Consider the following 26,166-nt stretch of genomic DNA (forward strand, 5'->3'; position numbering starts at 1 on the left):
CAGTGTCTATTAAGGAGATCTCACACCTTCTATGGGGGGATAGGACAGCGCCACAACCACGCTGCTCATTCTCTCCACCCCTCCGCGCGCATAATAGTTCATCCCACATTACCCCTTCAAGTCCCGCCTAAACCGCGACCAATCAGCACCGCGCTCCGCCGGAAGGGTCTCCATGGCAACCACCGGAAGTCCCGCTCCCTCCCGGAAGTGGCGGCGCGGCCATGGGCGCCTCGAAGAAGCACCGGGAGCGCGGCGGGGCCGAGGCGGCCGAGGAGGCGCCGGGAGCGGCCGGGACGGGCGGAGGCGGCGGCAGCGGCGGCAGCAGCGCGGGGCGGCCCCGCGAGCACCGCAAGCACCGGCACCGCGGCGGGGAGCGGCGCGGGAAACGGAGCCGCTCCCGGGGAGAGCGCGGGGGCTCCGGGGGAGGCTCCGGTTCCTCGAGGCGCGGAGGGACCGAGGAGGCCGCGAGGAGCGGCCATGGCCGGGGCGGCTCCGAGAGCGAGCGGAGAGCAAAGAGGGAGAGGAAGGAGGAGCGGGAGGAGCCCGGTGAGGGCGGGAGGGGAAAATTCGGGGGGAATTTGGGGAGAATTTGGGGGGGGGGCGGGTTTGGCTGGGGGAGACCCCAGAGGGATTTGGGGGGGGGGGGGTTAAAAGGGATTTTAGGGGGTTAAAGGCGATTTTGGGGGATTAAAAATAAATTTCGGGGGGTTAAAAGTAAATTTTTGGGGGGTTAAAGGGGATTTTGGGGGATTGAAAGTAAATTTCGGGGGGTTAAAAGTAAATTTTTTGGGGTTAAAGGGGATTTTGGGGGATTAAAAGTAAATTTCGGGGGGTTAAAAGTAAATTTTTGGGGGTTAAAGGAGAATTCTGAGGGGTACGATGAAATCTTTGGGAAGTTAAAGGAGATTTAGATGTGTTAAAAGCGACATGGGGGGATTAAAGGGGAATTTTAGGGGTTTAAAGAGGATTTTGGGGGATTAAATGTGAATTTTGGGGCGTTAGGAGGGATTTGGGCGCGGCTAACGGTGAGTTTTGGGGCTTTAACGGGGGTTAAAAGTGAGATTTGGGGATTTAAGAGTGAATTTGGGGAGGTTTAAAGCGATTTTTGGGGGGTTAAAGGGGAATTTGGGGCGTTTAAAAGTGAATTTTGGGGGTTTAAAGGGGAATTTTGGGGTCCATGAGGTGACTGGGCTGGGGCAGCACCTCAGGAGGTACCAGATGAGCTCCCCCCACCTTAATTAATTGCTAATCATTTATTAATTACTCCCTATAGCTGCTCCTAAATCCGCAGCAGGCGAATCCTCTCTGAGCGTGGAAGAAACCAAGTGAGGAACCCCCCAAAAAATCCCCTAAAATTGGGGTCCCCCAACCCCAAATCCCCCAAAATTGGGGTTCCTCTCCCCAAAATCCCCCAAAATTGGGGTTTCTCTTCCCAAAATCCCCCAAAATTGGGGTTCCCTTCCCCAAAATCCCCCAAAATTGCGGTTCCCTTCCTTAAAATCTCCCAAAATTGGGGTTCCCCTCCCCAAAATCCCCCAAAATTGGGATTCCTTAACCCAAAATCCCCCAAAATTGGGGTTCCCTTCCTTAAAATCCCCCAAAATTGGGGTTCCTCTCCCCAAAATCCCCCAAAATTGGGGTTCCCTTCCCCAAAATCCCCCAAAATTGGGGTCCCCCAAACCCAAATCCCCCAAAATTGGGGTTCCCCTCCCCCAAATCCCCCAAAATTGGGGTTTCTCTTCCCCAAAATCCCCCAAAATTGGGGGTTCCCTTCCTTAAAATCCCCCAAAATTGGTGTTCCTCTCCCCAAAATCCCCCAAAATTGGGGTTCCCTTCCTTAAAATCCCCCAAAATTGGGGTTTCCCTTCCCCAAAATCCCCCAAAATTGGGGTTCCCCTCCCCAAATCCCCCAAAATTGGGGTTCCCTTCCTTAAAATCTCCCAAAATTGGGGTTCCCCTCCCCAAAATCCCCCAAAATTGGGATTCCTTAACCCAAAATCCCCCAAAATTGGGGTTCCCTTCCCCCAAAATCCCCCAAAATTGGGGTTCCCTTCCCCAAAATCCCCCAAAATTGGGGTCCCCCAAACCCAAAATCCCCCAAAATTGGGGTTCCCCTGCCCAAATATCCCAAAATTGGGGTTCCCTTCCCCCAAAATTCCCCCAAAATTGGGGTTCCTTAACCCAAAATCCCCCAAAATTGGGGTTCCCCTCCCCAAATCCCCCAAAATTGGGGTTCCCTTCCTTAAAATCCCCCAAAATTGGGGTTCCCCTCCCCAAAATCCCCCAAAATTGGGGTTCCCTTCCTTAAAATCCCCCAAAATTGGGGTTCCCCTGCCCAAATATCCCAAAATTGGGGTTCCCTTCCCCCAAAATTCCCCAAAATTGGGGTTCCTTAACCCAAAATCCCCCAAAATTGGGGTTCCCCTCCCCAAATCCCCCAAAATTGGGGTTCCCTTCCTTAAAATCCCCCAAAATTGGGGTCCCCCAACCCCAAATCCCCCAAAATTGGGGTTCCTTAACCCAAAATCCCCCAAAATTGGGGTTCCCTTCCCCAAAATCCCCCAAAATTGGGGTTCCTCTCCCCAAAATCCCCCAAAATTGGGGTTCCCTTCCTTAAAATCCCCCAAAATTGGGGTTCCCTTCCCCAAAATCCCCCAAAATTGGGGGTTCCCTTCCTTAAAATCCCCCAAAATTGGTGTTCCCTTCCCCCAAAATCCCCCAAAATTGGGGTTCCCTTCCCCAAATCCCCCAAAATTGGGTTCCCCCCACCCCAAAATTGGGATTTCCCCCCAAATCCCCCCAAACTGGGGTTTCCCCCACCCCAAATCCCCCCAAATTTGGGTTTCTCCCGCAAATCCCCCTCAAAACTGAGGTCCCAAATCCCCCAAATTTCCCGGATTTGGGGTCCCCAACCCCCTGAACCCCATTTTGTGCTCCCAGTAAGCTCCGGGCCAAGCTGGGGCTGAAACCGCTGGAGACCGGCACGGCCAAGAAAGGTGAGGGGGGTTTGGGGGAATTTTGGGGTGTTTGGGGCTGGTTTTGGGGGGATTTTGGGTTATTTGGGGTTTTTTGGGGTTTTTTTTGGTGGAATTTGGGGGATTTAGGGTTGTTTGGGGCTGGTTTTTGGGGGATTTTAGGTTATTTGGGGTTTTTTGGGGGGAATTTTGGGGTGTTTGGGGCTGGTTTTTGGGGGATTTTGGGTTATTTGGGGTTTTTTGGGGTTTTTTTTTGGTGGAATTTGGGGGATTTAGGGGTGTTTGGGGCAGGTTTTTGGGGGATTTTGGATTATTTGGGGTTTTTTGGTGGAATTTGGGGGATTTAGGGGTGTTTGGGGCTGGTTTTTGGGGGATTTTGGGTTATTTGGGGTTTTTTGGGGGGAATTTTGGGGTGTTTGGGGTTGGTTTTGGGGGGATTTTGGGTTATTTGGGGTTTTTTGGTGGAATTTGGGGGATTTAGGGGTGTTTGGGGCAGGTTTTTTTTTTTGGGATTTTGGGTTATTTGGGGTTTTTTTTTGGTGGAATTTGGGGGATTTAGGGGTGTTTGGGGCAGGTTTTTTTTTGGGATTTTGGGTTATTTGGGGTTTTTTGGTGGAATTTGGGGGATTTAGGGGTGTTTGGGGCAGGTTTTTTTTGGGATTTTGGGTTATTTGGGGGGATTTTGGGTTATTTGGGGTTTTTGGTGGAATTTGGGGGATTTAGGAGTGTTTGGGGCAGTTTTTTTTGGAGTTTTGGGTTATTTGGGGGGATTTTGGGTTATTTGGGGTTTTTTTGGTGGAATTTTGGGATGTTTGGGGTTGGTTTTTGGGGGATTTTGGGTTATTTGGGGTTTTTTTGGTGGAATTTGGGGGATTTAGGAGTGTTTGGGGCTGGTTTGGGGGGCTTTTTGTTTAGGGCTGATTTTGGGGTTCCTGCAACCCCTGGGCCAAGTTTGGGGTGCTCAGGGCTTGATTTTGGGGTTAATTTTGGGCTGATTTTGGGGTTAATTTTGGGCTGATTTTGGGGTTAATTTTGGGCTGATTTTGGGGTAATTTTTGCCTGATTTGGGGTTAATTTTGGGCTGATTTTGGGGCTGATTTTTGGCCTGATTTTGGGTAATTTTTGCCTGATTTCGGAGTTAATTTTGGCCTGATTTTCGGGCTGATTTTGGCTCGATTTCAGGCTGATTTAAGTGATTTTGGGGGGATTTGGGGATGATTTCACCAATTTTGGGGCTGATTTTGGCCTGATTTTAAGGCTGCTTTTGGCCTGACTTTGGGGCTTATTTTACCCTGATTTTGGGCTGGTCTTGGCATGGTTTTGGCTGACTGTGGAGCTGATTTTGAGGCTGACTTTTGGCCTGATTTTAGGGTAATTTTTGCCTGGTTTTGGGTTGATTTTGGCCTAATTTTGGGGTTAATTTTGGGCTGATTTTGGCCTGATTTTGGGGCTGGTTTTGGCCTGATTTTGGGGTAATTTTTGCCTGATTTTGGGGTTGATTTTTGGCCTGATTTTGGGGTAATTTTTGCCTGATTTTGGGGTAATTTTTGCCTGATTTTGGGCTGATTTTGGGGCTGATTTTTGCCCTGATTTTGCGGTAATTTTTGCCTGATTTTGGGGTTAATTTGGGGCTGATTTTTGGCCTGATTTTGGGGTAATTTTTGCCTGATTTTGGGGTTAATTTGGGGCTGACTTTGGGGTTGATTTTGGGCTGATTTTGGGGCTGATTTTTGCCCTGATTTTTGGGTAATTTTTGCCTGGTTTTGGGGTTGATTTTGGGCTGATTTTTGGCCTGATTTTGGGGTAATTTTTGCCTGATTTTGGGGTTAATTTGGGGCTGACTTTGGGGTTGATTTTGGCCTGATTTTGGGGTAATTTTTGCCCTGATTTTGGGGTAATTTTTGGCCTGATTTTGGGGTTAATTTTGGCCTGATTTTGGGGTAATTTTTGCCCTGACTTTGGGGTAATTTTTGCCTGCTTTTGGGGTAATTTTTGCCCTGACTTTGGGGTAATTTTTGCCCTGACTTTGGGGTAATTTTTGCCTGCTTTTGGGGTAATTTTTGCCTGCTTTTGGGGTAATTTTTGCCTGCTTTTGGGCTGCCTTGGAGCAGAGGCAGGCACCAAGGAGGACCCGGTGGCCGCCGAGGTGATCAACCCGCTGGCGCTGCGGCAGCGCGAGGAGATCCGCGAGAAGCTGGCGGCGGCCAAGGAGAAACGGCTGCTGAACCAGAAACTGGGGTGGGAAACTGGGGGGGCTTGGGGGCCTTCAGGGGGTTTTGGGGGGGCTGGAGAGGGCTTGGGGCACTGGGAAGGGGACTCAGAGGGGATTTGGGGCAGTTTTGGGGGCGTTTCGGGGATTTTGGGGGGCTGGGAAGGGGTTTGGGGGGCCTGGGAAGGGATTTTGGGGGTGTTTATGGGATTTTGGGGGGCTGGGAAGGGATTTTGGGGGTGTTTAGGGGATTTTGGGGGGCTGGGAAGGGGTTTTGGGAGTGTTTATGGGATTTTGGGGGGCTGGGAAGGGGTTTTGGGAGTGTTTATGGGATTTTGGGGGGCTGGGAAGGGATTTTGGGGGTGTTTATGGGATTTTGGGGGGCTGGGAAGGGGTTTTGGGGGTGTTTATGGGATTTTGGGGGGCTGGGAAGGGGTTTTGGGAGTGTTTATGGGATTTTGGGGGGCTGGGAAGGGGTTTTGGGGGTGTTTAGGGGATTTTGGGGGGCTGGGAAGGGATTTTGGGGGTGTTTATGGGATTTTGGGGGGCTGGGAAGGGATTTTGGGGGTGTTTATGGGATTTTGGGGGGCTGGGAAGGGGTTTTGGGGGTGTTTAGGGGATTTTGGGGGGCTGGGAAGGGGTTTTGGGGGTGTTTATGGGATTTTGGGGAGGGATTGGGGAGGAATGAAAGGGTTGGGAGGGGATTTGGGGCAGTTTTGGGGGCGTTTCGGGGATTTTGGGGGGCTGGGAAGGGGTTTGGGGGTGTTTGGGGAGGAATTGGGGTTTAAGGAGGAGCTGGGGGGAATTGGGAGAGGATTTGGGGGGATTTGGGGAGGAATGAAGGGGTTGGGAGGGGATTTGGGGCAGTTTTGGGGGCGTTTCGGGGATTTTGGGGGGCTGGCAGGGGGTTTGGGGGGCCTGGGAAGGGATTTTGGGGGCGTTTCGGGGATTTTGGGGGGCCTGGGATGGGATTTGGGGGTGTTTGAGGAGAAATTAGGGGAGTTGGGAGGGGATTTGAGGGTGTTTGGGGAGGAATTCGGGGATTTTGGGGGGTGTTTAGGGCAATTTTAGGGAGCTGGCAGCGGGTTTGGGGTCTAGGAGGGGATTTGGGGGGTTTGGGGAGGGATTTGGGGGTGCTTAGGGGATTTTGGGGGGCTGGCAGAGGGTTTGGGGGTTTTGGAGGAGAATTGGGGGATTTGGGGCAGTTTGTGGGACGTTTAGGGGATTTTGGGGGGGACTGAGAGAGGGATTTGAAGAAATTGGGGATTCCAGGGAGGATTTGGGGGTGCTGGGAGGAGATTTGGGGTTCTCAGAGGGAATTTTGGGGGCACCAGGATGGGATTTTGGGGCAGGTAAAAAATTTGGGTTGGATCGGAAAGATTTGAAGAGGATCTAGGAGGGAATTTTGGGCCACGGAAAAGATTTTGGGAATTATTTTAGGAAACACAAAAAAAAAAAAAAAGAAAAAAATTTGATGCAAAATTTGCAGATCCAAGAGAAAGATTTTGGGAGCATTGAGGAAAATTTGGATTCTGTGGAAAACAGAGAAACTCCGGCAGGATTTTAGGGGTTCAGAGCTGATTTTAGGCATTTGTGGGACCCCAAAATGTCATTTTTTTGCCCCAAAAAGGAAAGTGAAGACGCTGGGGGAGGAGGAGCCCTGGCTGGACGACGCGGCCGCGTGGATCGAGCGCAGCCGGGCCCTGCAGAGGGAGAAGGAGCTGGCAGAGAAAAGGGTGGGAAGGGACCCCAAAACCCCAAAATCCCAAACCCCAAAAACCCCAGACCCCATAAAACCCAAAATCCCCAGCAATTTCAGTCCAAAAATGGTGTTTTTACCCCAATTTTTAGCGATTTTACAGCAAAAATTCGGATTTTTAGGGCATTTTTTTAGGTGTTTTCTCACCTAAACTCCTGATTTTCCCTTGGATTTCGGGAATTTTGGATTTTTGGGGGATTTTTTGGGGGTTTTCCCACCTAAACTCCTGATTTTTATCACAGATTTTGGGAATTGTGGAGCTGCCTGAAATTTATTTAATATTTTAAGGTTTTTGGTTAAAAATTCCCTAAAAACTGAAGATTTTAGGGATTAAATCTTTCTTCTTTTAGGTTTGAATTTGGAATTTTGAAGCTAAAATTTACATTTTATCCCAATTTTTAAGAATTTTTACCCTCAGTGTGATTTTTAGGGCTATTCCCTAAAAACCCCTCTAAAAACAACTCGTTGAGGCCTTAAATTTTTTCCTTTTTGCAGTAAACTTTGTAAGAGCGGTGCCAAAATCACAAATTTTGACCCCAACGTTTTACTCCTATCTCAATTTTTAGGCATTTTGGGGTCGCTTGAATTAAATCAAATTTTTAGGAGCGTCCCCAAAAAAAATCCCACGGAACCTGAAGGATTTGGGAGCTTTTTCCTTTCGTTTTTTGGGCGAATTTTGAGGGAAAAATGGGAATTTTGGGGTTGTTTTTCCCCTATAGACAAACTGTACGTTCCTGTTCCTTTGGGATGGGGCTGGGGGTGTCCCCCGGTGTCCCCCAGTGTCCCCAAGTGTCCCCAAACTGGTGTCACTGGGGTTTTGCAGGCCAAGCTGCTGGAGGAGATGGACCAGGAGTTCGGGGTCAGCCCCTTGGTGGAGGAGGAGTTCCAGCGGCGCCGGAGGGTGAGGGACGCTGGGGACACCTTGGGGACATTGGGGACACCTTGGGGACATTGGGGACACCTTGGGGACAGGCAGTGACCCCCCCTTGTGCCCCCCAGGAGCGTTACAGTGCCCGGGACCTGCAGGGGCTGACGGTGGAGCACGACCCGGCCTCGATCCCCGAGGGACAAACGCTGGTGCTGACCCTCAAGGACAGGGGTCAGTGGGGACATTGGGGACAGTGGGGACATCAGGGTGGCACGGGGACAGTGGGGACAGTAGGGACATCAGGGTGGCACGGGGACAGTGGGGACAGTAGGGACATCAGGGTGGCATGGGGACATTGGGGACGTCAGGGACATTGGGGTGGCACAGGGACAGTGGGGACATTGGGGACAGTAGGGACATCAGGGTGGCACGGGGACAGTGGGGACAGCAGGGACATTGGGGTGGCACAGGGACAGTGGGGACATTGGGGACAGTAGGGACATCAGGGTGGCATGGGGACATTGGGGACGTCAGGGACATCACGGTGGCACGGGGACATTGGGGTGGCACAGGGACCTTGGGGACAGTGGGGACATTGGGGACATTGGGGACATTGTGGTGGCACGGGGACAGTGGGGACATCAGGGACATTGGGATGGCACAGGGACAGTGGGGACATTGGGGACATTGGGGACATCAGGGTGGCACAGGGACATTGGGGACACTGGGGACATTGTGGTGGCACAGGGACAAACGCTGGTGCTGACCCTCAAGGACAGGGGTCAGTGGGGACATTGGGGACACTGGGGTGGCACAGGGACATTGGGGTGGCACAGGGACATTGAGGCCATTGTGGTGCCACAGGGGTCAGTGGGGACACTGGGGACAGTGGGGTGGCACAGGGACAAAGGTCACTGGCGACAGGATTGTCCCCAAGCGCCATGGAGAAGGTACACGGAGCGTGGGGTGGCTTGTCCTTGTCCCCTTTGTTCTCTCATTGTCGCGTTTGTCCCTTCTGTGTCACCTCTCTGTGTCCCCTGTCCCCTCGTTTCCTGTGTCCCCGTGCTGTCCCCATGTCCCCTGGCTGCGTTCCTGTGCTGTGTCCTGCCTGTCCCTACTGTCCCTGTGTCCCTGTCCCCTGGCTGTCCCCATGTCCCCTGTCCTTCTGTCCCCCGGCTGTGTCCCCCAGCTGTGTCCCCATGTCCCCTGGCCGTGTCCCCTGGTCGTGTCCCCTCAGTGTCCCTGTCACTGTCCCCAGGTGTCCTGGAGGGGGGTGAGGATGTCCTGGAGCAGGTGGCTGTGCCAGTGTCCCCTCAGTGTCCCCTCAGTGTCCCTGTCACTGTCCCCAGGTGTCCTGGAGGGGGGTGAGGATGTCCTCGAGCAGGTGGCTGTGCCAGTGTCCCCTCAGTGTCCCCTCAGTGTCCCCTCAGTGTCCCCTCAGTGTCACTGTCACTGTCCCCAGGTGTCCTGGAGGGGGGTGAGGATGTCCTCGAGCAGGTGGCTTTGGCTGCGGCCGCGCGGGCTCAGGAGGAGCAGGAGCTGCGCCGGCGCCGCCCCAACTACGACCCCTACGGAGAGCAGGAGCCCGGGCCCGGCGCACAGGTACCTGTCGCGATATATTGCGATATATCACAAGTTATCGAGTGCAGCATGTCGTGATATATCACAGGTTATCAAGTGTTGTATATCGCGATATATCACAAGTTATTGAGTGCAGTGTATTGTGATGTATCGCAGGTTATCAAGTGTTGTATATCGCGATATATCACAAGTTATTGAGTGCAGTGTATTGTGATGTATCGCAGGTTATCAAGTGTTGTATATCACAATACATCACAAGTTATTGAGTGCAGTGTATTGTGATGTATCGCAGGTTATCAAGTGTTGTATATCACAATATATCACAAGTTATTGAGTGCCGTGCGTCGTGGTATATCACAGATTATTAAGCATTGTATATTGCGATATACCACTGGTTATTGAGTGTTGTATATCACGATATATCGCAGGTTATCGAGTGCAGTATATCACATTATATCACAAGTTGTCAAGTGCTGTATATCGTGATATATCACAGGTTATCGAGTGCAGTATACCATGATATATCACAGTATATCACGGGTTATCAAATGCCCTATATCACAACATATCACAGCTTATCGAGTACCTTATATCGCAATATATCACTGGTTATTGAGCGTTGCATATTGTGATGTATCACAGGTTATTGAGTGCTATATATCACGATATACCACAGGTTATGGAGTGCTGTACATTGTGATATCTCACAGGTTATCGAGTGCGGTGTATCGTGATATCTCACAGGTTCTCGCGTGCAGAACGTTGCAATATATCACAGGTTATCAAGTGCTGTTTGTCACGATATACCACAGGTTCTCGAGTGCAGTGTATCGTAACGTATTACAGGCTATCAAGTACAGTCTGTCACGATATGTCACAGGTTATCGAGTGCTGTATATCCCGATATATCACGGGTTATCAAGTGCAGCATGTTGTGGTATGTTATAAGTTATCAAGTACAGTATATCATGACATGTGACAGGTTATTGAGTGCTGTGTATCATGATGCATCACAGATTGTGGAGTGTTGTATATCGTGATATATCACAGATTACTGAGTGTTGTTTACTGCGATATATCACAGGTTATCGAGCGCTGTATGTCGTGATATATCAGAGATTATTGAGTGTAGTATATCGTGATATATTGCAGGTTGTCAAGTGCCGTATGTCGCAATATATCACAGGTTATCGAGTGTTATATATCCTGATATATCACAGGTTATCGAGTGCAGTCAGTATCATGATATATTAACGGATATTGCAGTATAGTGGTCGGTATCTTGACGCGCTCACCACGGTGCCATATCGCGATATATCAGGCCATATTGCAATGCATCAATAGACACTGCAGTACACCCGTCGATATCATGATGCGTTGCTCGATATCGCGACGTGTCGCTCGACATGTGCCATATCGTGATATATTAGTCAGTATCATGATATATTAATAGATATTGCAGTATAACGGTCGGTATCTTAACACGTTGCTCAACACGGTGCCATGTCGCGATATATCAGGCAATATTGCAATGTACCAATAGATACTGCAGTACACCAGTTGATATCACGATGTGCTGCTCGATATCGCGACGTGTCCCTCGACCTGTGCTGTGTCGCAATATATCAGTCAGTATCATGATATATTAATAAATATTGCAGTATAGTGGTCGGTATCTTGACGCGTCGCTCACCCCGGTGCCATGTCGCGATATATCAGGCCATATTGCAATGCATCAATAGACACTGCAGTACACCCGTCGATATCACAATGTGTTGCTCGGTATCGCGACGTGTCGCTCGACACGTGCCATATCGCGATATATTAGTCAGCATCACGATATATTAATAGATATTGCAGGATACCTGTCGACATCGCAATATGTCGCTTGATATCGCGCCGTATCGCTCGATGTGATGTCATATCGCGGTATCACCCCCCCCTTCAGGCCCCGGCGCCGGCGCTGCTGCCTCAGTACGACGAGCCGGGGCCGCGCCCCTCGTTCCGCCTGGGCCCGGGGGGCACTCAGGACTCGGGGGGGGACCCCCGGCCCGGACCCCTCCCCCCGGCCGGCCCCGCCCCCCAGAGCCTGGAGCTGCCCCTCCCCCGCCTGGCCAGCGAGTACCTGAGCCCCGAGGAGATGGTGAGGGGGGGGATGGGGGGGTCTGGGGTCACTGAGAGATTTGGGGGGGATTTAGGGGGGAATTTGGGGTCATTGTGGGGTGGTTTGGGGGGGTTTTGGGGTCATTGGGGAGTGTTTGGGGCGGGATTTTGGGGGAGATTTGGGGTCATTGGGGGAGATTTGGGGTCACTGGGGGGGGTTTGGGGTCACTGGGGGGGGTTGGGGTCACTGGGGGGGGTTTGGGGCAGGATTCGGGGGAATTTGGGGGTCACTTTGGGGTCACGTGAGGTGATTTTGGGGGAGTTTGGGGTAATTTGGGGCCGGATTTGGGGTCATTGGGGGAGATTTGGGGTCATTGGGGGGGTTTGGGGCCACTGGGGGGGGTTTGGGGCAGGATTCGGGGGAATTTGGGGTCACTTTGGGGTCATGTGAGGTGATTTTGGGGGAGTTTGGGGTAATTTGGGGCCGGATTTGGGGTCATTGAGGGAGATTTTGGGGAGATTTGGGGTCATTGAGGGGAATTTCGGGAGATTCTGGGGGTATTTTGGGCAGGATTTGGGGTCATTGGGGGGATTTTGGGGGAGATTTGTGGTCACTGGGGGATTTAGGGTCATTTGCAGGAGATTTTGGAACAATTTTGGGGGGATTTGGCATTATTGGGAGAAGATTTGAAGGTCATTTGGGGAGGATTTTGGTACAATTCGGGGGGGGGGGGGGGAGCTGGGGTAATTTAGGGTAATTTTGGGCGGATTTGGGATCCTGAGGAGGATTTTGGAGTAATTTTGGTATGATTTGAGGTAATTTGGGGTGGGATTTGGGGTTGTGGGGAGGAATTCGGGTTGATTTCGGGGCGAGTTGAGGTAATTTTGGGGTAATTTGGGGCGGGATTTGGGGTTGTGGGGAGGAATTTGTGTTGATTTTGGGGCAAATTGAGGTAATTTGGGGTGGGATTTGGGGTTGTGGGGAGGAATTTGGGTTGATTTCGGGGCGAGTTGAGGTAACTTTGGGGTAATTTGTGGCGGGATTTGGTGTCACTTTGGGTAATTTAGGGGGGGGGTTTGACGTCCTGAGAAGGGTTTTGGGGTGCTTTGGTGTAATTTTGGGCCGATTTGGTGGTTTCGGTGTCCCCACAAGGCGGTGACGTTCCGCAAGACGCGGCGCCGCGTGCGGAGGCTGCGCAGGAAGGAGAAGCCCCTGAGGGCCGACGACCTCCTGAGCACGGCCCCGGGGGACACCCAGGGGGACTTCGGCTCCAGGTGGGGCTGGGGGCGCCCCTGGCGCGTCCTGAAAGGGTTAAAGGAGGATTTTGGGGGGTCCTGGGGGAGATTTGGGGGTCCTGGGGGAGATTTGGGGGGTCCTGGGGGAGATTTGAGGGGTCCTGGGAGAGATTTGAGGGGTCCTGGGGGAGATTTGGGGGGTCCTGGGGGAGATTTGAGGGGTCCTGGGGGAGATTTGAGGGGTCCTGGGGGAGATTTGGGGGATCCTGGGGGAGATTTGAGGGGTCCTGGGGGAGATTTGGGGGGTCCTGGGGGAGATTTGAGGGGTCCTGGGGGAGATTTGGGGGATCCTGGGGGAGATTTGAGGGGTCCTGGGGGAGATTTGAGGGGTCCTGGGGGAGATTTGAGGGGTCCTGGGGGAGATTTGGGGGATCCTGGGGGAGATTTGGGGGATCCTGGGGGAGATTTGAGGGGTCCTGGGGGAGATTTGGGGGGTCCTGGGGGAGATTTGAGGGGTCCTGGGGGAGATTTGGGGGATCCTGGGGGAGATTTGAGGGGTCCTGGGAGAGATTTGAGGGGTCCTGGGGGAGATTTGAGGGGTCCTGGGGGAGATTTGAGGGGTCCTGGGGGAGATTTGAGGGGTCCTGGGGGAGATTTGGGGGGTCCTGGGGGAGATTTGAGGGGTCCTGGGGGCAATTTGGGGGGTCCTGGGGAGGATTTTTGGGCATCCTGGGCGGGGAGGGGGGGGGTTTGGGAAGTCCTGAAGGGGTCCTGGAGGTGTGGGGAGGGTCCTGAAAGGGTTAAAGGGGAGATTTGGGGGGTCCTGGGGGAGATTTGAGGGATCCTGGGGAAGATTTGAGGGGTCCTGGGGGGGATTTTGGGCATCCTGGGGGGGGGGGGGTTGGGGAGTCCTGAAGGGGTCCTGGAGGTGTGGGGAGGGTCCTGAAAGGGTTAAAGGAGGAATTTGGGGGGGTCCTGGGGGGATTTGGGGGTCCTGAAAGTGAGGAGAGGGTCCTAAAAGGGCTGGGGATTGATTTTGGGGGGTGCTGGGGGGGATTTGAGGGGTCCTGAAAGGGTTAAGGGGGAGATTTGAGGGGTCCTAGGGGGGATTTGAGGGGTCCTGAAAGGGTTAAGGGGGAGATTTGGGGCTCCTGGGGGTGTGGGGAGGGTCCTGAAAGGGTTAAGGGGGGGATTTTGGGGGGTCCTGGGGGGATTTCAGGGGTCCTGGGGAGTGGGGGGGGAACTGGGGGGTCCTGGGGGTGTGGGGAGATCCTAAAAGGGCTTGGGGGGGGGGGGGGGGGAGATTTTGGGGGGTCCTGGGGGGAATTTGGGGATCCAAAGGGGTTGGGGAGGGGTCCTGGGGGCATTTTGGGGGTCTGGGGGGGCATCTGGGGGTTCCTAGGGAGGATTTGGGGTTCCTAGGGAGGATTTGGGGGGGCTCCTGGGGGCGATTTTTGGGATTCTTGGGGAAGATTTTGGGGGTCCTGGGGGGATTTGGGGGTCCCTGAGGTGGATCCTGGGGGTCATTTTTGGGGTTCAATCCCCCCCAAACCCCCGGCAGGTCGCGGGGCCGGGGCCGGCGGGCGCAGGAGGGTGAGGAGGGGCCCGGGGGGGACCCCGAAAACGGCGCCGCCCCCCCCGAGGGGACCCCCCAGGCCCCGCTGCCCTCGGACGACGCCCGAACCGAGAGCATGGACATCAGCAGCGACGGTGAGGGGGCTTGGGGGGTTTGGGGGGGTTTTGGGGGGGTTTGGGGAGTTTTAGGGGATTTTTGGGGAGATTTAGGGGATTTTTGGGGGGGTTTTGGGGAGATTTTGGGGATTTTGGGGGGGGTTTGGGGAGATTTAGGGGATTTTTGGGGAGATTTATGGGATTTTTGGGGGGGTTTTGGGGGATTTAGGGGATTTTGGGGGGTTTGGGGGGATTTAGGGGATTTTTGGGGGGGTTTGGGGAGATTTAGGGGATTTTTGGGGGGGTTTTGGGGAGATTTAGGGGATTTTTGGGGAGATTTAGGGGATTTTTGGGGGGGTTTTGGGGGATTTAGGGGATTTTGGGGGGGTTTGGGGAGATTTAGGGGATTTTTGGGGAGATTTAGGGGATTTTTGGGGGGGTTTTGGGGAGATTTTGGGGATTTTGGGGGGGGTTTGGGGAGATTTAGGGGATTTTTGGGGAGATTTAGGGGATTTTTGGGGGGGTTTTGGGGGATCTAGGGGATTTTGGGGGGGTTTTGGGGGATTTAGGGGATTTTGGGGGGTTTTGGGGAGTTTTAGGGGATTTTTGGGGGGGTTTTGGGGGATTTAGGGGATTTTGGGGGGGTTTAGGGGATTTTTGGGGGGGTTTTGGGGGATTTAGGGGATTTTTGGGGGGGTTTGGGGAGTTTTAGGGGATTTTTGGGGGGATTTAGGGGATTTTTGGGGGGATTTAGGGGATTTTTGGGGGGGTTTGGGGAGATTTAGGGGATTTTTGGGGGGCTTGGGGAGATTTAGGGGATTTTTGGGGAGATTTAGGGGATTTTTGGGGGGGTTTTGGGGGATTTAGGGGATTTTGGGGGGGTTTGGGGAGTTTTAGGGGATTTTTGGGGGGATTTAGGGGATTTTTGGGGGGGTTTTGGGGAGATTTAGGGGATTTTTGGGGGGCTTGGGGAGATTTAGGGGATTTTTGGGGAGATTTAGGGGATTTTTGGGGGGGTTTTGGGGAGATTTAGGGGATTTTGGGGGGGTTTGGGGAGATTTAGGGGATTTTTGGGGGGATTTAGGGGATTTTTGGGGGGGTTTTGGGGGATTTAGGGGATTTTGGGGGGCTTGGGGAGATTTAGGGGATTTTTGGGGGGGTTTGGGGGGATTTAGGGGATTTTTGGGGGGGTTTTGGGGGATTTAGGGGATTTTGGGGGGCTTGGGGAGATTTAGGGGATTTTTGGGGGGGCTTGGGGAGATTTAGGGGATTTTGGGGGGGTTTGGGGGGATTTAGGGGATTTTTGGGGGGGTTTTGGGGGATTTAGGGGATTTTGGGGGGGTTTGGGGGAGATTTAGGGGATTTTTGGGGGGATTTAGGGGATTTTGGGGGGGGTTTGGGGGGATTTAGGGGATTTTGGGGTTCCCTGACCCCGATTTCCCCCCAGACAAGGGGGTTCACCCCAGGACCCCCCTGACCCTGGAGGAGGACGAGGCTGAGCAGGAAGTTGGGGGATTTTGGGGTGGTTTTAGGGGGTTTTAGGGGGTTTTTTTGAATTTTTTGGGGGAATTTTCTGGGATTTCGGGGTCCCCCTGACCCCAATTTCCCCCCAGACGAGGCCGCCCCCCCCCGGGACCCCCCCGGCCCTGGAGGAGGACGAGGCTGAGCAGGATCTTGGGGGGATTTTGGGGTGGTTTTAGGGGTTTTTAGAGGGATTTTGAGGGGATTTTTGGGGATTTTCTGGGATTTTGGGGTTCCCTGACCCCGATTTCCCCCCAGACGAGGCCGCCCCCCCCGGGACCCCCCCAGCCCTTGAGGAGGACGAGGCTGAGCAGGATCTTGGGGGGATTTTGGGGTGGTTTTTGGGGTTTTTAGGGTTTTTTTGGGGGGGGATTTTCTGGGATTTCGGGGTCCCCTGACCCCAATTTCCCCCCAGACGAGGCCGCCCCCCCCGGGACCCCCCCGGCCCTGGAGGAGGACGAGGCTGAGCAGGAGCTGCAGCAGCAGCTGGAGCGGGGCCGGCGCCTGCGGCAGCTGCGGGAGCTGCGCGAGGGAGGGGGAGAGAAGGTGAGACCCCTCCCCAAAATTCCCCAAAAAATCACCAAAATCTCCCCCCCCCCCAAAAAATCTCTAAAACCGCCCCCCCAAAAACCCCCAAAACTCTTCTTTAAAAAAAAAAAAACCAAATTCTCCTTCAAAACTCCTCCCAAAAAAACCACAAATACCCCCAAAATCCCTCCCCAACACCCCCCCCCCAAACCCCAAAACTGCCCCAAACGCCCCAGACTCCCCCAAATCTCAACCAATTCCTCCCCAAATCGCCCCAAAACTCCCCCTGGCAGCCCCAAACTTCTTGTGGAACCCCCAATCCCCAAAACTGCCCCAAAACTCCACCAGTTCTGCCCCAAATCCCCCCAAATCTGCACCAGCTCACCCTCAAATTGCCCAAAACTCCCCCAAATCCCCCCAAAACTTCCCATGGCACCCCCAAATCTCCTTGGGGGACCCCCAATCCCAAAAGCTTCCCCAAATCTCCACCAATTCTGCCCCAAATTTGCCCAAAACTCCCCCTGGCACCCCCAAAATCTCTTTATAGGACCCCTAAACCTCCCTATGGGACCCCCCCAACCCCAAAACCCCCATCCAAGAACCCCCCAAAACACCCTCAAATCTCAACGCCCTCCCCAAAAACCCTTATGGGGACCCCCTAAATCGGGGGTCTAACCCCAAATTTGGGGTCTCCCCTGCCCCCTATAACGGGGGTCTAACCCCAAATTTGGGGTCCCCTATAACAGGGTCTAACCTCCAAATTTGGGGTCTCCCCTGCCCCCTATAACGGGGGGGTCTAACCCCAAATTTGGGGTCCCCCAAACTGCCCCCTATAACGGGGGTCTAATCCCAAATTTGGGGTCCCCCAAAACTGCCCCCTATACAGGGGTCTAACCCCAAATTTGGGGTCCCCCAAAACTGCCCCCTATACAGGGGTCTAACCCCAAATTTGGGGTCCACCTGCCCCCTATACCGGGGAGTTCTAACCCCAAATTTGGGGTCCACCTGCTCCCTATACCAGGGGTCTAACCCCAACTTTGGGGTCCCCCAAAACTGCCCCCTATAACGGGGGGTTCTAACCCCAAATTTGGGGTCCACCTGCCCCCTATAACGGGGTCTAACCCCAAATTTGGGGTCCACCTGCCCCCTATAACGGGGGGTTCTAACCCCAAATTTGGGGTCCACCTGCCCCCTATAACGGGGTCTAACCCCAACTTTGGGGTCCCTGTGCCCTCTGTAATTTGCTCACCCCAACTTTGGGGTCCCCCAGGTGCTGGAGCTGCTCCGGGGGGGCTCCGGGGGGGTCCCGGGGGGGCCGGACCCGCGGGGGGGGGGCAGCATCGTCTTCAACGCCACCTCCGAGTTCTGCCGGACGCTGGGCGAGATCCCGACCTACGGCTTGGCCGGGAACCGCGAGGAGCACGACGAGATCATGGTCAGCAGTGGGGGATTTGGGGGGATTTGGGGGTGTTAGAGGGGGATTTGGGGGGGTTAGAGGGGTGTTAAAGGGGGTTTGGGGAGATCCCGACCTACGGGCTGGCCAGGAACCGTGAGGAGCACGACGAGATCGTGGTCAGCAGTGGGGGACTGGGGGGGCTTGGGGGGGATTTGGGGGAATTTGGGGGCGTTAGAGGGGGATTTGGGGGTGTTAGAGGGATTTTGGGGGGATTTGGGGGAGTTAGAGGGGATTTGGGGGGGTTAGAGGGGTGTTAAAGGGGGTTTGGGGAGATCCCGACCTACGGGCTGGCCAGGAACCGTGAGGAGCGCGACGAGATCGTGGTCAGCAGTGGAGGATTTGGGGGGCTTTGGGGGTGTTAGAGGGGGATTTGGGGGGGTTATAGGGGTGTTAAAGGAAGTTTGGGGAGATCCCGACCTACGGCTTGGCCGGGAACCGCGAGGAGCACGACGAGATCGTGGTCAGCAGTGGGGGACTGGGGGGGATTTGGGGGGATTTGGGGGTGTTAGAGGGGATTTGGGGTGGTTAGAGGGGATTTGGGGGTGTTAGAGGGGATTTGGGGTGGTTAGAGGGGATTTGGGGGTGTTAGAGGGGATTTGGGGGTGTTAGAGGGATTTTGGGGGGATTTGGGGGAGTTAGAGGGGATTTGGGGGTGTTAGAGGGGATTTGGGGTGGTTAGAGGGGTGTTAAAGGGGGTTTGGGGAGATCCCGACCTACGGGCTGGCCGGGAACCGTGAGGAGCACGACGAGATCGTGGTCAGGGTTTGGGGGATTTGGGGGGATTTGGGGTGGTTTGGGAGGGTTAGAAGGGGGTTTGGGGTGATTTGGGGGGGCTAGAGGGGATTTGGGGGGTTTTGGGGGGGCATTTGGGGGCGTTAGAGGGGATTTGGGGAGATCCCGACCTACGGACTGGCCGGGAACCGCGAGGAGCGCGATGAGATCGTGGTCAGGGTTTGGGGGATTTGGGGGGTCTGGGGGGGATTTGGGGGCGTTAGAGGGGGGATTTGGGGGGGATTTGGGGTGGTTAGAGGGGATTTGGGGCTGTTAGAGGGGTTTGGGGGGGATTTGGCATGTCCCCAATGTCCCTGATGTCCCCAATGTCCCCAATTGTCCCCAGACCTTGGAGTGGGCCGGCCGCCCCCTGATGTCCCCAATGTCCCCAATGTCCCCCAATGTCCCCATTGTCCCCATTGTCCCCAATGTCCCCCATTGTCCCCATTGTCCCCAATGTCCCCCAATGTCCCCCAATGTCCCCCACTGTCCCCAGGCCCTGGAGCGGGCCGGCCGCCCCTGATGTCCCCAATGTCCCCAATTGTCCCCAATGTCCCCAATGTCCCCAGGCCCTGGAGCGGGCCGGGTGCCCCCTGATGTCCCCAATGTCCCTGATGTCGCCAATGTCCCCAATGTCCCCAATGTCCCCATTGTGCCCAATGTCCCCCAATGTCCCCAATGTCCCCCAATGTCCCCAATGTCCCCATTGTCCCCATTGTCCCCAATGTCCCCAATGTCCCCAATGTCCCCAGGCCCTGGAGCGGGCCGGCCGCCCCTGATGTCCCCAATGTCCCCAATGTCCCCGATGTCCCCAATGTCCCCAATTGTCCCCGATGTCCCCAATGTCCCCAATTGTCCCCAATTGTCCCCAATGTCCCCGCTGTCCCCAGGCCCTGGAGCGGGCCGGCTGCCCCCTGATGTCCCCAATGTCCCCAATGTCCCTGATGTCTCCATTGTCCCCAATGTCCCCTGATGTCCCCAATGTCCCCATTGTCCCCAATTGTCCCCAGGCCCTGGAGCGGGCCGGCCGCCCCCTGATGTCCCCAATGTCCCCACTGTCCCCAATGTCCCCGCTGTCCCCAGGCCCTGGAGCGGGCCGGCTGCCCCCTGATGTCCCCAATGTCCCCACTGTCCCCAATGTCCCCAATTGTCCCCATTGTCCCCAATGTCCCCAATGTCCCTGATGTCCCTGATGTCCCCAATGTCCCCAATGTCCCCAATGTCCCCAGGCCCTGGAGCGGGCCGGCCGCCCCCATTGTCCCCAATGTCCCCAATGTCCCTGATGTCCCCACTGTCCCCAATGTCCCCAATGTCCCCAGGCCCTGGAGCGGGCCGGCCGCCCGGTGTCGCCCCCGGAGGCGCCGGACTCGGAGGGGGAGGAGAACGTGGGGTGGAGCAGCGTCAACCTGGCTGAGGAGCGGCAGCAGCAGGACGTGAGCGAGGGGATGAACGGGGGGGGACACCCCAAAAATGGGGCTGGGGACCCTGGAAATGGGGAGAGACACCCCGAAAATGGGATGGGGGACCCCAAAAATGGGATGGGGGACCCCAAAAATGGGATAAGGACCCCAAAAATGGGGGGAAACACCCTGAAAATGGGATGGGGGACCCCAAAAATGGGATAAGGACCCCCAAAAATGGGATAAGGACCCCCAAAAATGGGGGGAAACACCGTGAAAATGGGATGGGGGACCCTGGAAATGGGATGAGGACGCTGAAAATAGGATGGGGGATCCCCGAAATGGGAGCAAACCCCCAAAAATGGGGAGAAACACCCTGAAAATGGGCGGGAAGCGCCCTGAAAACAGGCTGGGGACCCCGAAAATGGCACGGGCGACCCCCAAAACGGGGAGAAACACCTTGAAAACGGATGAGGAAACCCAAAAATTGAGAGAAACACCCCAAAAATGGGATGGGAGACCCCGATAACAGCATGGGGGGCTCGGAAAATAGGATAGGGACCCCAAAAATGGGGAGAAACAGCCCAAAAATGGGATGTAAACCCCGAAAATGGGATGGAGGACCCCAAAAAATGGAAGAGAGTTTAAGAGTTGGGGCAGAAATGGGCAACCTTTAAAATAAAGAGGGGAGGCTAAAAATGGGATCCCCAAAATGGGGAAATCTCATAAACGAGGGACCCCAAAAATTGGAGGAAACCCCAAAATCAGGGGGGGGGGGGAAACCCCAAAACTGGAGGGCCAGACATGGGGGCACCCTCAAAAAAAAAAAAAAAAAAAAAAAAAAAAATTGAAAGACCCAAAAAAAATGAGACCCTAAAATGGGGACAGCCACAAACGAGTCCCCCCCAAAACGAATTCACCCCAAACCCAGCGCCCCCAAACTCTCCCTTTAGGGCCCCTGTGGGGATTTTTGGGGTTCCCCAGTTTTGGGGTGCCCCTGACCCCCAGTTTTTCAGTTCTCAGCCTCCTCCACCACCATCCTGGACGAGGAGCCCATCGTGAACCGGGGCCTGGCGGCGGCGCTGCTGCTGTGCCAGAACAAAGGTGGGCACGGCGGGAAATTTTGGGGGGAAATTTGGGGGAAATTTGGGGGATTTTGGGGTCCTTGCGGGGCTTGGGGAGGAATTTGGGGGATTTTGGGGTCTTTCAGCGGGATTTCGGGTTCTCAGAGTGGGATTTGGAGGGAAATTTTGGGGTTTTTGAGGTTCTTGTGGGGTTTGGGGTCTTTAGGGGGGAGTTTGGGGTTCCTCAGTGGGGTTTGGGGTCTTTAGGGGGGATTTGGGGTTCTTACAGCAGGATTTGGGGGAAATTTGGGGGGTTTTGGGGTCCTTCAGTGGGGTTTGGGGGGAAATTCAGGGGATTTTGGGCTTCCTCAGTGGGGTTTGGGGTCTGTGGGGGAGTTTGGGGTTCTTAGAGTGGGATTTTTGGGAAATGTTGGGGGTTTTGGGGTTCCTCAGTGGGGTTTGGGGGAAATTGGGGGTTTTGGGGTTCTTAGAGTGGAATTTAGGGGGGTTTTGGGGGTCCTTCAGTGGGGTTTGGGGTCCTTTGGGGGTTTTGTGGTTCCTCAGTGGGGTTTGGGGTGCTTACAGTGGGGTTGGGGAGAAATTCGGGGGATTTTGGGGGTTCTTACAGTGGAGTTTGGGGGAAATTTGGGGTTTTTTGGGTTCTTAGAGTGGAATTTTGGGGCCTTTGGGGTCCTTCTGTGGGGTTTGGGGGAAAATTGGGGGTTTTAGGGTTCTTTGAGTGGAATTTGGGGATTTTTGGGGTCCTTTGGTGGGGTTTTGGGGTCCCTGTGGGTCTCACCCTGTCCCCTCCCTGTGTCCCCAGGGCTGTTGGAGACCACGGTTCAGAAGGTGGCGCGGGTGAAAGCCCCGAACAAATCCCTGCCCTCGGCCGTGTACTGCATCGAGGACAAGATGTGAGTGTCACCTGTGTCACCTGTGTCACCTGGGTGTCACCAATGTCACCTGTGTCACCCCCACAAACCTCCATCCCCCCCTGTCCCTGCCCTCAGCTGTGTACTGCATCGAGGACAAGATGTGAGTGTCACCTGTGTCACCTCAGTGTCACCTGGGTGTCACCAATGTCACCTGTGTGTCACCTCTGTGTCACCAATGTCACCTATGTCACCTCAGTGTCACCTGGGTGTCACCTGGGTGTTACCAATGTCACCTGGGTGTCACCTGTGTCACCTCGGTGTCACCTCGGTGTCACCTGGGTGTCACCAATGTCACCTGTGTCACCCCCACAAACCTCCATCCCCCCCTGTCCCTGCCCTCGGCCGTGTACTGCATCGAGGACAAGATGTGAGTGTCACCTGGGTGTCACCTGGGTGTCACCAATGTCACCTGTGTGTCACCAATGTCACCTGTGTCATCCCTTCTGTTGCCTCCTCTGTCACCCGGAGCCTCCCAATGTCCCCAGTGTGTCCCCAGGGCCATCGATGACAAGTACAGCCGCCGGGAGGAGTTCCCAATGGTGTCCCCAATGGTGTCCCCAATGTCCCCAATGGTGTCCCCAATGTCCCCAATGTGTCCCCAATGTCCCCAGGGCCATCGATGACAAGTACAGCCTCTGGGAGCAGTTCCCAGTGACACAGACACACACTGTCTCTGTGTCCCCAATGGTGTCCCCAATGTGTCCCCATGTCCCCAGGGCCATCGATGACAAGTACAGCCGCCGGGAGGAGTTCCCAATGGTGTCCCCAATGGTGTCCCCAATGTCCCCAATGGTGTCCCCAATGTGTCCCCAATGTCCCCAGGGCCATCGATGACGAGTACAGCCGCCGGGAGGAGTTCCCAATGGTGTCCCCAATGGTGTCCCCAATGTCCCCAATGGTGTCCCCAATGTCCCCAATGTGTCCCCAATGTCCCCAGGGCCATCGATGACGAGTACAGCCGCCGGGAGGAGTTCCCAATGGTGTCCCCAATGGTGTCCCCAATGTGTCCCCAATGTCCCCAGGGCCATCAATGACAAGTACAGCCGCCGGGAGGAGTTCCCAATGGTGTCCCCAATGTCCCCAATGATGTCCCCAATGTCCCCAATGTCCCCAGGGCCATCGATGACAAGTACAGCCGCCGGGAGGAGTTCCGCGGTTTCACGCAGGATTTCAAGGAGAAGGACGGCTACAGGCCCGACGTCAAGATCGAGTACGTGGACGAGACCGGCCGCAAGCTCACCCCCAAAGAGGTGGCGTGTCCCCAAAACACCCCCACGGTGTCCCCAACACCCCCACGGTGTCCCCAAAACCCCCCACGGTGTCCCCAACACTTCACAGTGTCCCCAACCCCACCACAGTGTCCTCAGCACTCCCACGGTGTCCCCCGTGTCCCCTGACCCCAAAATATCCCCAAGCCCCACGGTGTCGCCAATGTCCCCAATGTCCCCAGTGTCCCCCCCGTGCTGTCCCCAGTGTCCCCCCACTGTCCCCAATGTCTCTGTGCTGTCCCCAGGCCCCCAATGTCCCCCCGCTGTCCCCAACATCGCCAATGTCCCTCTGCTGTCTCCGCTGTCCCCAATGTCCCCCCACTGTCCCCGATGTCCCTGTGCTGTCCCCGCTGTCCCCAGCATCCCCAATGTCTCCCCAATGTCCCTGATGTCCCCAAGCCCCCAATGTGTCCCCAACGTCCCTGTGCTGTCCCCAATGTCCCCAATGCCCCTAATCCCACCAATGTCCCCAGGCCCCCAGTGTCCCTGATGTCCCCAAGCCCCTAGTGTCCCCAATGTGTCCTCAATGTCCCCTCAGTGTCCCGGTGCTGTCCCCAAGCCCCCAGTGTCCCCAATTTCCCCATGCTGTCCCCAATGTCCCAAATATCCCCAATCCCGCCAGTGTCCCCAATGTCCCCGTGCTGTCCCCAAGCCCCCAGTGTCCCCCATGTCCCCGATGTCCCCTCAGTGTCCCCAATATCCCCAGTGTCCCCAGTGTCCCCAATGTCCCCTCAGTGTCCCCATGCTGTCCCCAATGTCCCCTCAGTGTCCCCAGTCCCCCCAATGTCCCCAATGTCCCCATGTCCCCAATGTCCCCTCAGTGTCCCCAATGTCCCCAATGTCCCCATGTCCCCAATGTCCCCTCAGTGTCCCCAATGTCCCCATGTCCCCAATGTCCCCTCAGTGTCCCCAACGTCCCCATGTCCCCCCAGGCGTTCCGGCAGCTCTCCCATCGTTTCCACGGGAAGGGCTCGGGGAAGATGAAGACGGAGAGGAGGATGAAGAAGCTCGACGAGGAGGCGGTGAGGGGGCCTGGGGGGGATTTGGGGGGATTTTGGGGATTTTTGGGGAATTTTAGGGGTTTTTGGTGAAATTTTGGAGATTTTGGGGAGAATTTGGGGGCATTTTTTGGAGATTTTTGGGGCTTTTTTGGGGCCGTTTCCAGGGGTTTTGGGGCCGTTTTGGGGGCTGTTCCTGGGGTTTTTGGGGTGGCCCTGATTTTGGGGTCCTCCCCCGTTTCTGGGGTGCAGCTGCTGAAGAAGATGAGCTCCAGTGATCCCCCAGTGTCACCCAGCCCCCAAAACTCAAGAGATTCACTTTGGGATTTGAGGAATTCTCTGGGGGTTTTTTGGGTCTGTTCCCAGGGTTTTGGGGCCATTTTTGGGGGTTTTTTTGGGGCCGTTTTTGGGGCCGTTCCCGGGGTTTTTGGGGCCGTTTTTGGGGCTGTTCCTGGGTTTTTTTGGGGATATTCCCGGGGTTTTTAGGGTGGCCCTGATTTTGGGGTGCCCCCTAAAATTTTTGGGGCGCAGCTGCTGAAGAAGGGGAGCCCCAGTGTTCCCCCAGCCCTCAAAACTCGGGGGGTTTCTTTTGGGATTTGGGGAATTCTCTGGGGTTTTTTGGGGCCATCGCTGGGATTTTTGGGGGTTCTCTCGGGGCCGTTTTTGGGGCGGCCCTGATTTTGGGGTCCCCCCCGTTTGTGGGGCGCAGCTGCTGAAGAAGATGAGCTCCAGCGACACCCCCCTGGGCACGGTGGCGCTGCTGCAGGAGAAGCAGCGCGCGCAGAAAACGCCGTACATCGTCCTGAGCGGCTCCGGCAAGAGCATGAACGCGTGAGCGCCAAACTGGGAGCACTGGGAGGGACTGGGAGGGATTGAAAGGGGAGTGGGAGCACTGGGGGGAACTGGGAGGGAACTGGGAAAGGACTGGGAGGGACTGGGAGAGACTGGGAGGGGACTGGGAGGGATTCAAAGGGGAGTGGGAGCACTGGGGGGGACTGGGATGGATTGGGAGGGGACTGGGAGGAACTGGGGAAGGATTGGGGTGGATTGGGAAGGGAGTGGGAGAGACTGGAAGGGCACTGGGAGGGACTGGGGGGGAATGGGAGGGGATTGGGATGGACTGGGAGGGGATTGAGGGAGATTTAAAAGTGGACTGGGAGGGACTGGGAGAGACTGGGAAAGGACTGGGAGGGATTCAAAGGGGAGTGGGAGCACTGGGAGAGAACTGGGAGGGAACTGGGGAAGGATTTGGATGGATTGGGAAGGGAGTGGGAGAGACTGGAAGGGCACTGGGAGGGACTGGGAGAGACTGGGATGGATTGGGAGGGAACTGGGAGGGACTGGGGGGGAATGGGAGGGGCTTGGGATGGACTGGGATGGACTGGGAGGGGATTGAGGGGGACTTAAAAGTGGACTGGGAGGGATTGGGATGGACTGGCAGCACTGGGAGGGGACTGGGACCGGACTGGGGGGGAATGGGAGGGGACTGGGAGAGACTGGGATGAACTGGAAGGGACTGGGATGAACTGGGAGGGGATTGAGGGGGACTTAAAGTGGACTGGGAGGGACTGGGAGCACTGGGAAGGGACTGGGGGGATGGGAGGCGATTTGGGGTGACTGGGAGGGACTGGGAGCGCTGTGACGGTGACCCCTTGCCCATTTTCCTTGCAGGAACACCATCACCAAGTGAGGGGACACCTTGGGGACACCTTGGGGACATTGCTGGAAACCCTGGGGACGTTTTTGGGACTCTTCAGGACACCCCTGGAACCCTGGGGACACCCCTGGGACCCTTGGGCACACCCTTGGGGACACCCTTGGGG

The 26,166-nt window shown here is 55.3% G+C and overlaps 1 protein-coding gene across 1 annotated transcript; it reads left to right on the plus strand.

The window, feature by feature from the left end:
• Positions 1-221: 221 nt before the first annotated feature.
• SART1 (spliceosome associated factor 1, recruiter of U4/U6.U5 tri-snRNP) lies at positions 222-26,152 on the plus strand. Its single transcript, XM_058822324.1, has 20 exons — positions 222-546; positions 1,274-1,325; positions 2,941-2,996; positions 5,087-5,213; positions 6,815-6,920; positions 7,767-7,844; positions 7,943-8,042; positions 9,274-9,413; positions 11,341-11,535; positions 12,649-12,770; positions 14,293-14,441; positions 16,339-16,469; positions 17,722-17,886; positions 19,998-20,111; positions 21,095-21,182; positions 21,966-22,056; positions 23,192-23,327; positions 24,278-24,367; positions 25,053-25,174; positions 26,015-26,152. The coding sequence occupies exons 1-20, from the start codon at positions 222-224 to the stop codon at positions 26,031-26,033; spliced, it is 2,406 nt and encodes an 801-aa protein (XP_058678307.1). The 3' UTR covers positions 26,034-26,152.
• Positions 26,153-26,166: the final 14 nt, after the last annotated feature.

This window comes from Ammospiza caudacuta, chromosome 32, assembly GCF_027887145.1.
Source record: "Ammospiza caudacuta isolate bAmmCau1 chromosome 32, bAmmCau1.pri, whole genome shotgun sequence".
NCBI classification, from domain to species: domain Eukaryota; kingdom Metazoa; phylum Chordata; class Aves; order Passeriformes; family Passerellidae; genus Ammospiza; species Ammospiza caudacuta.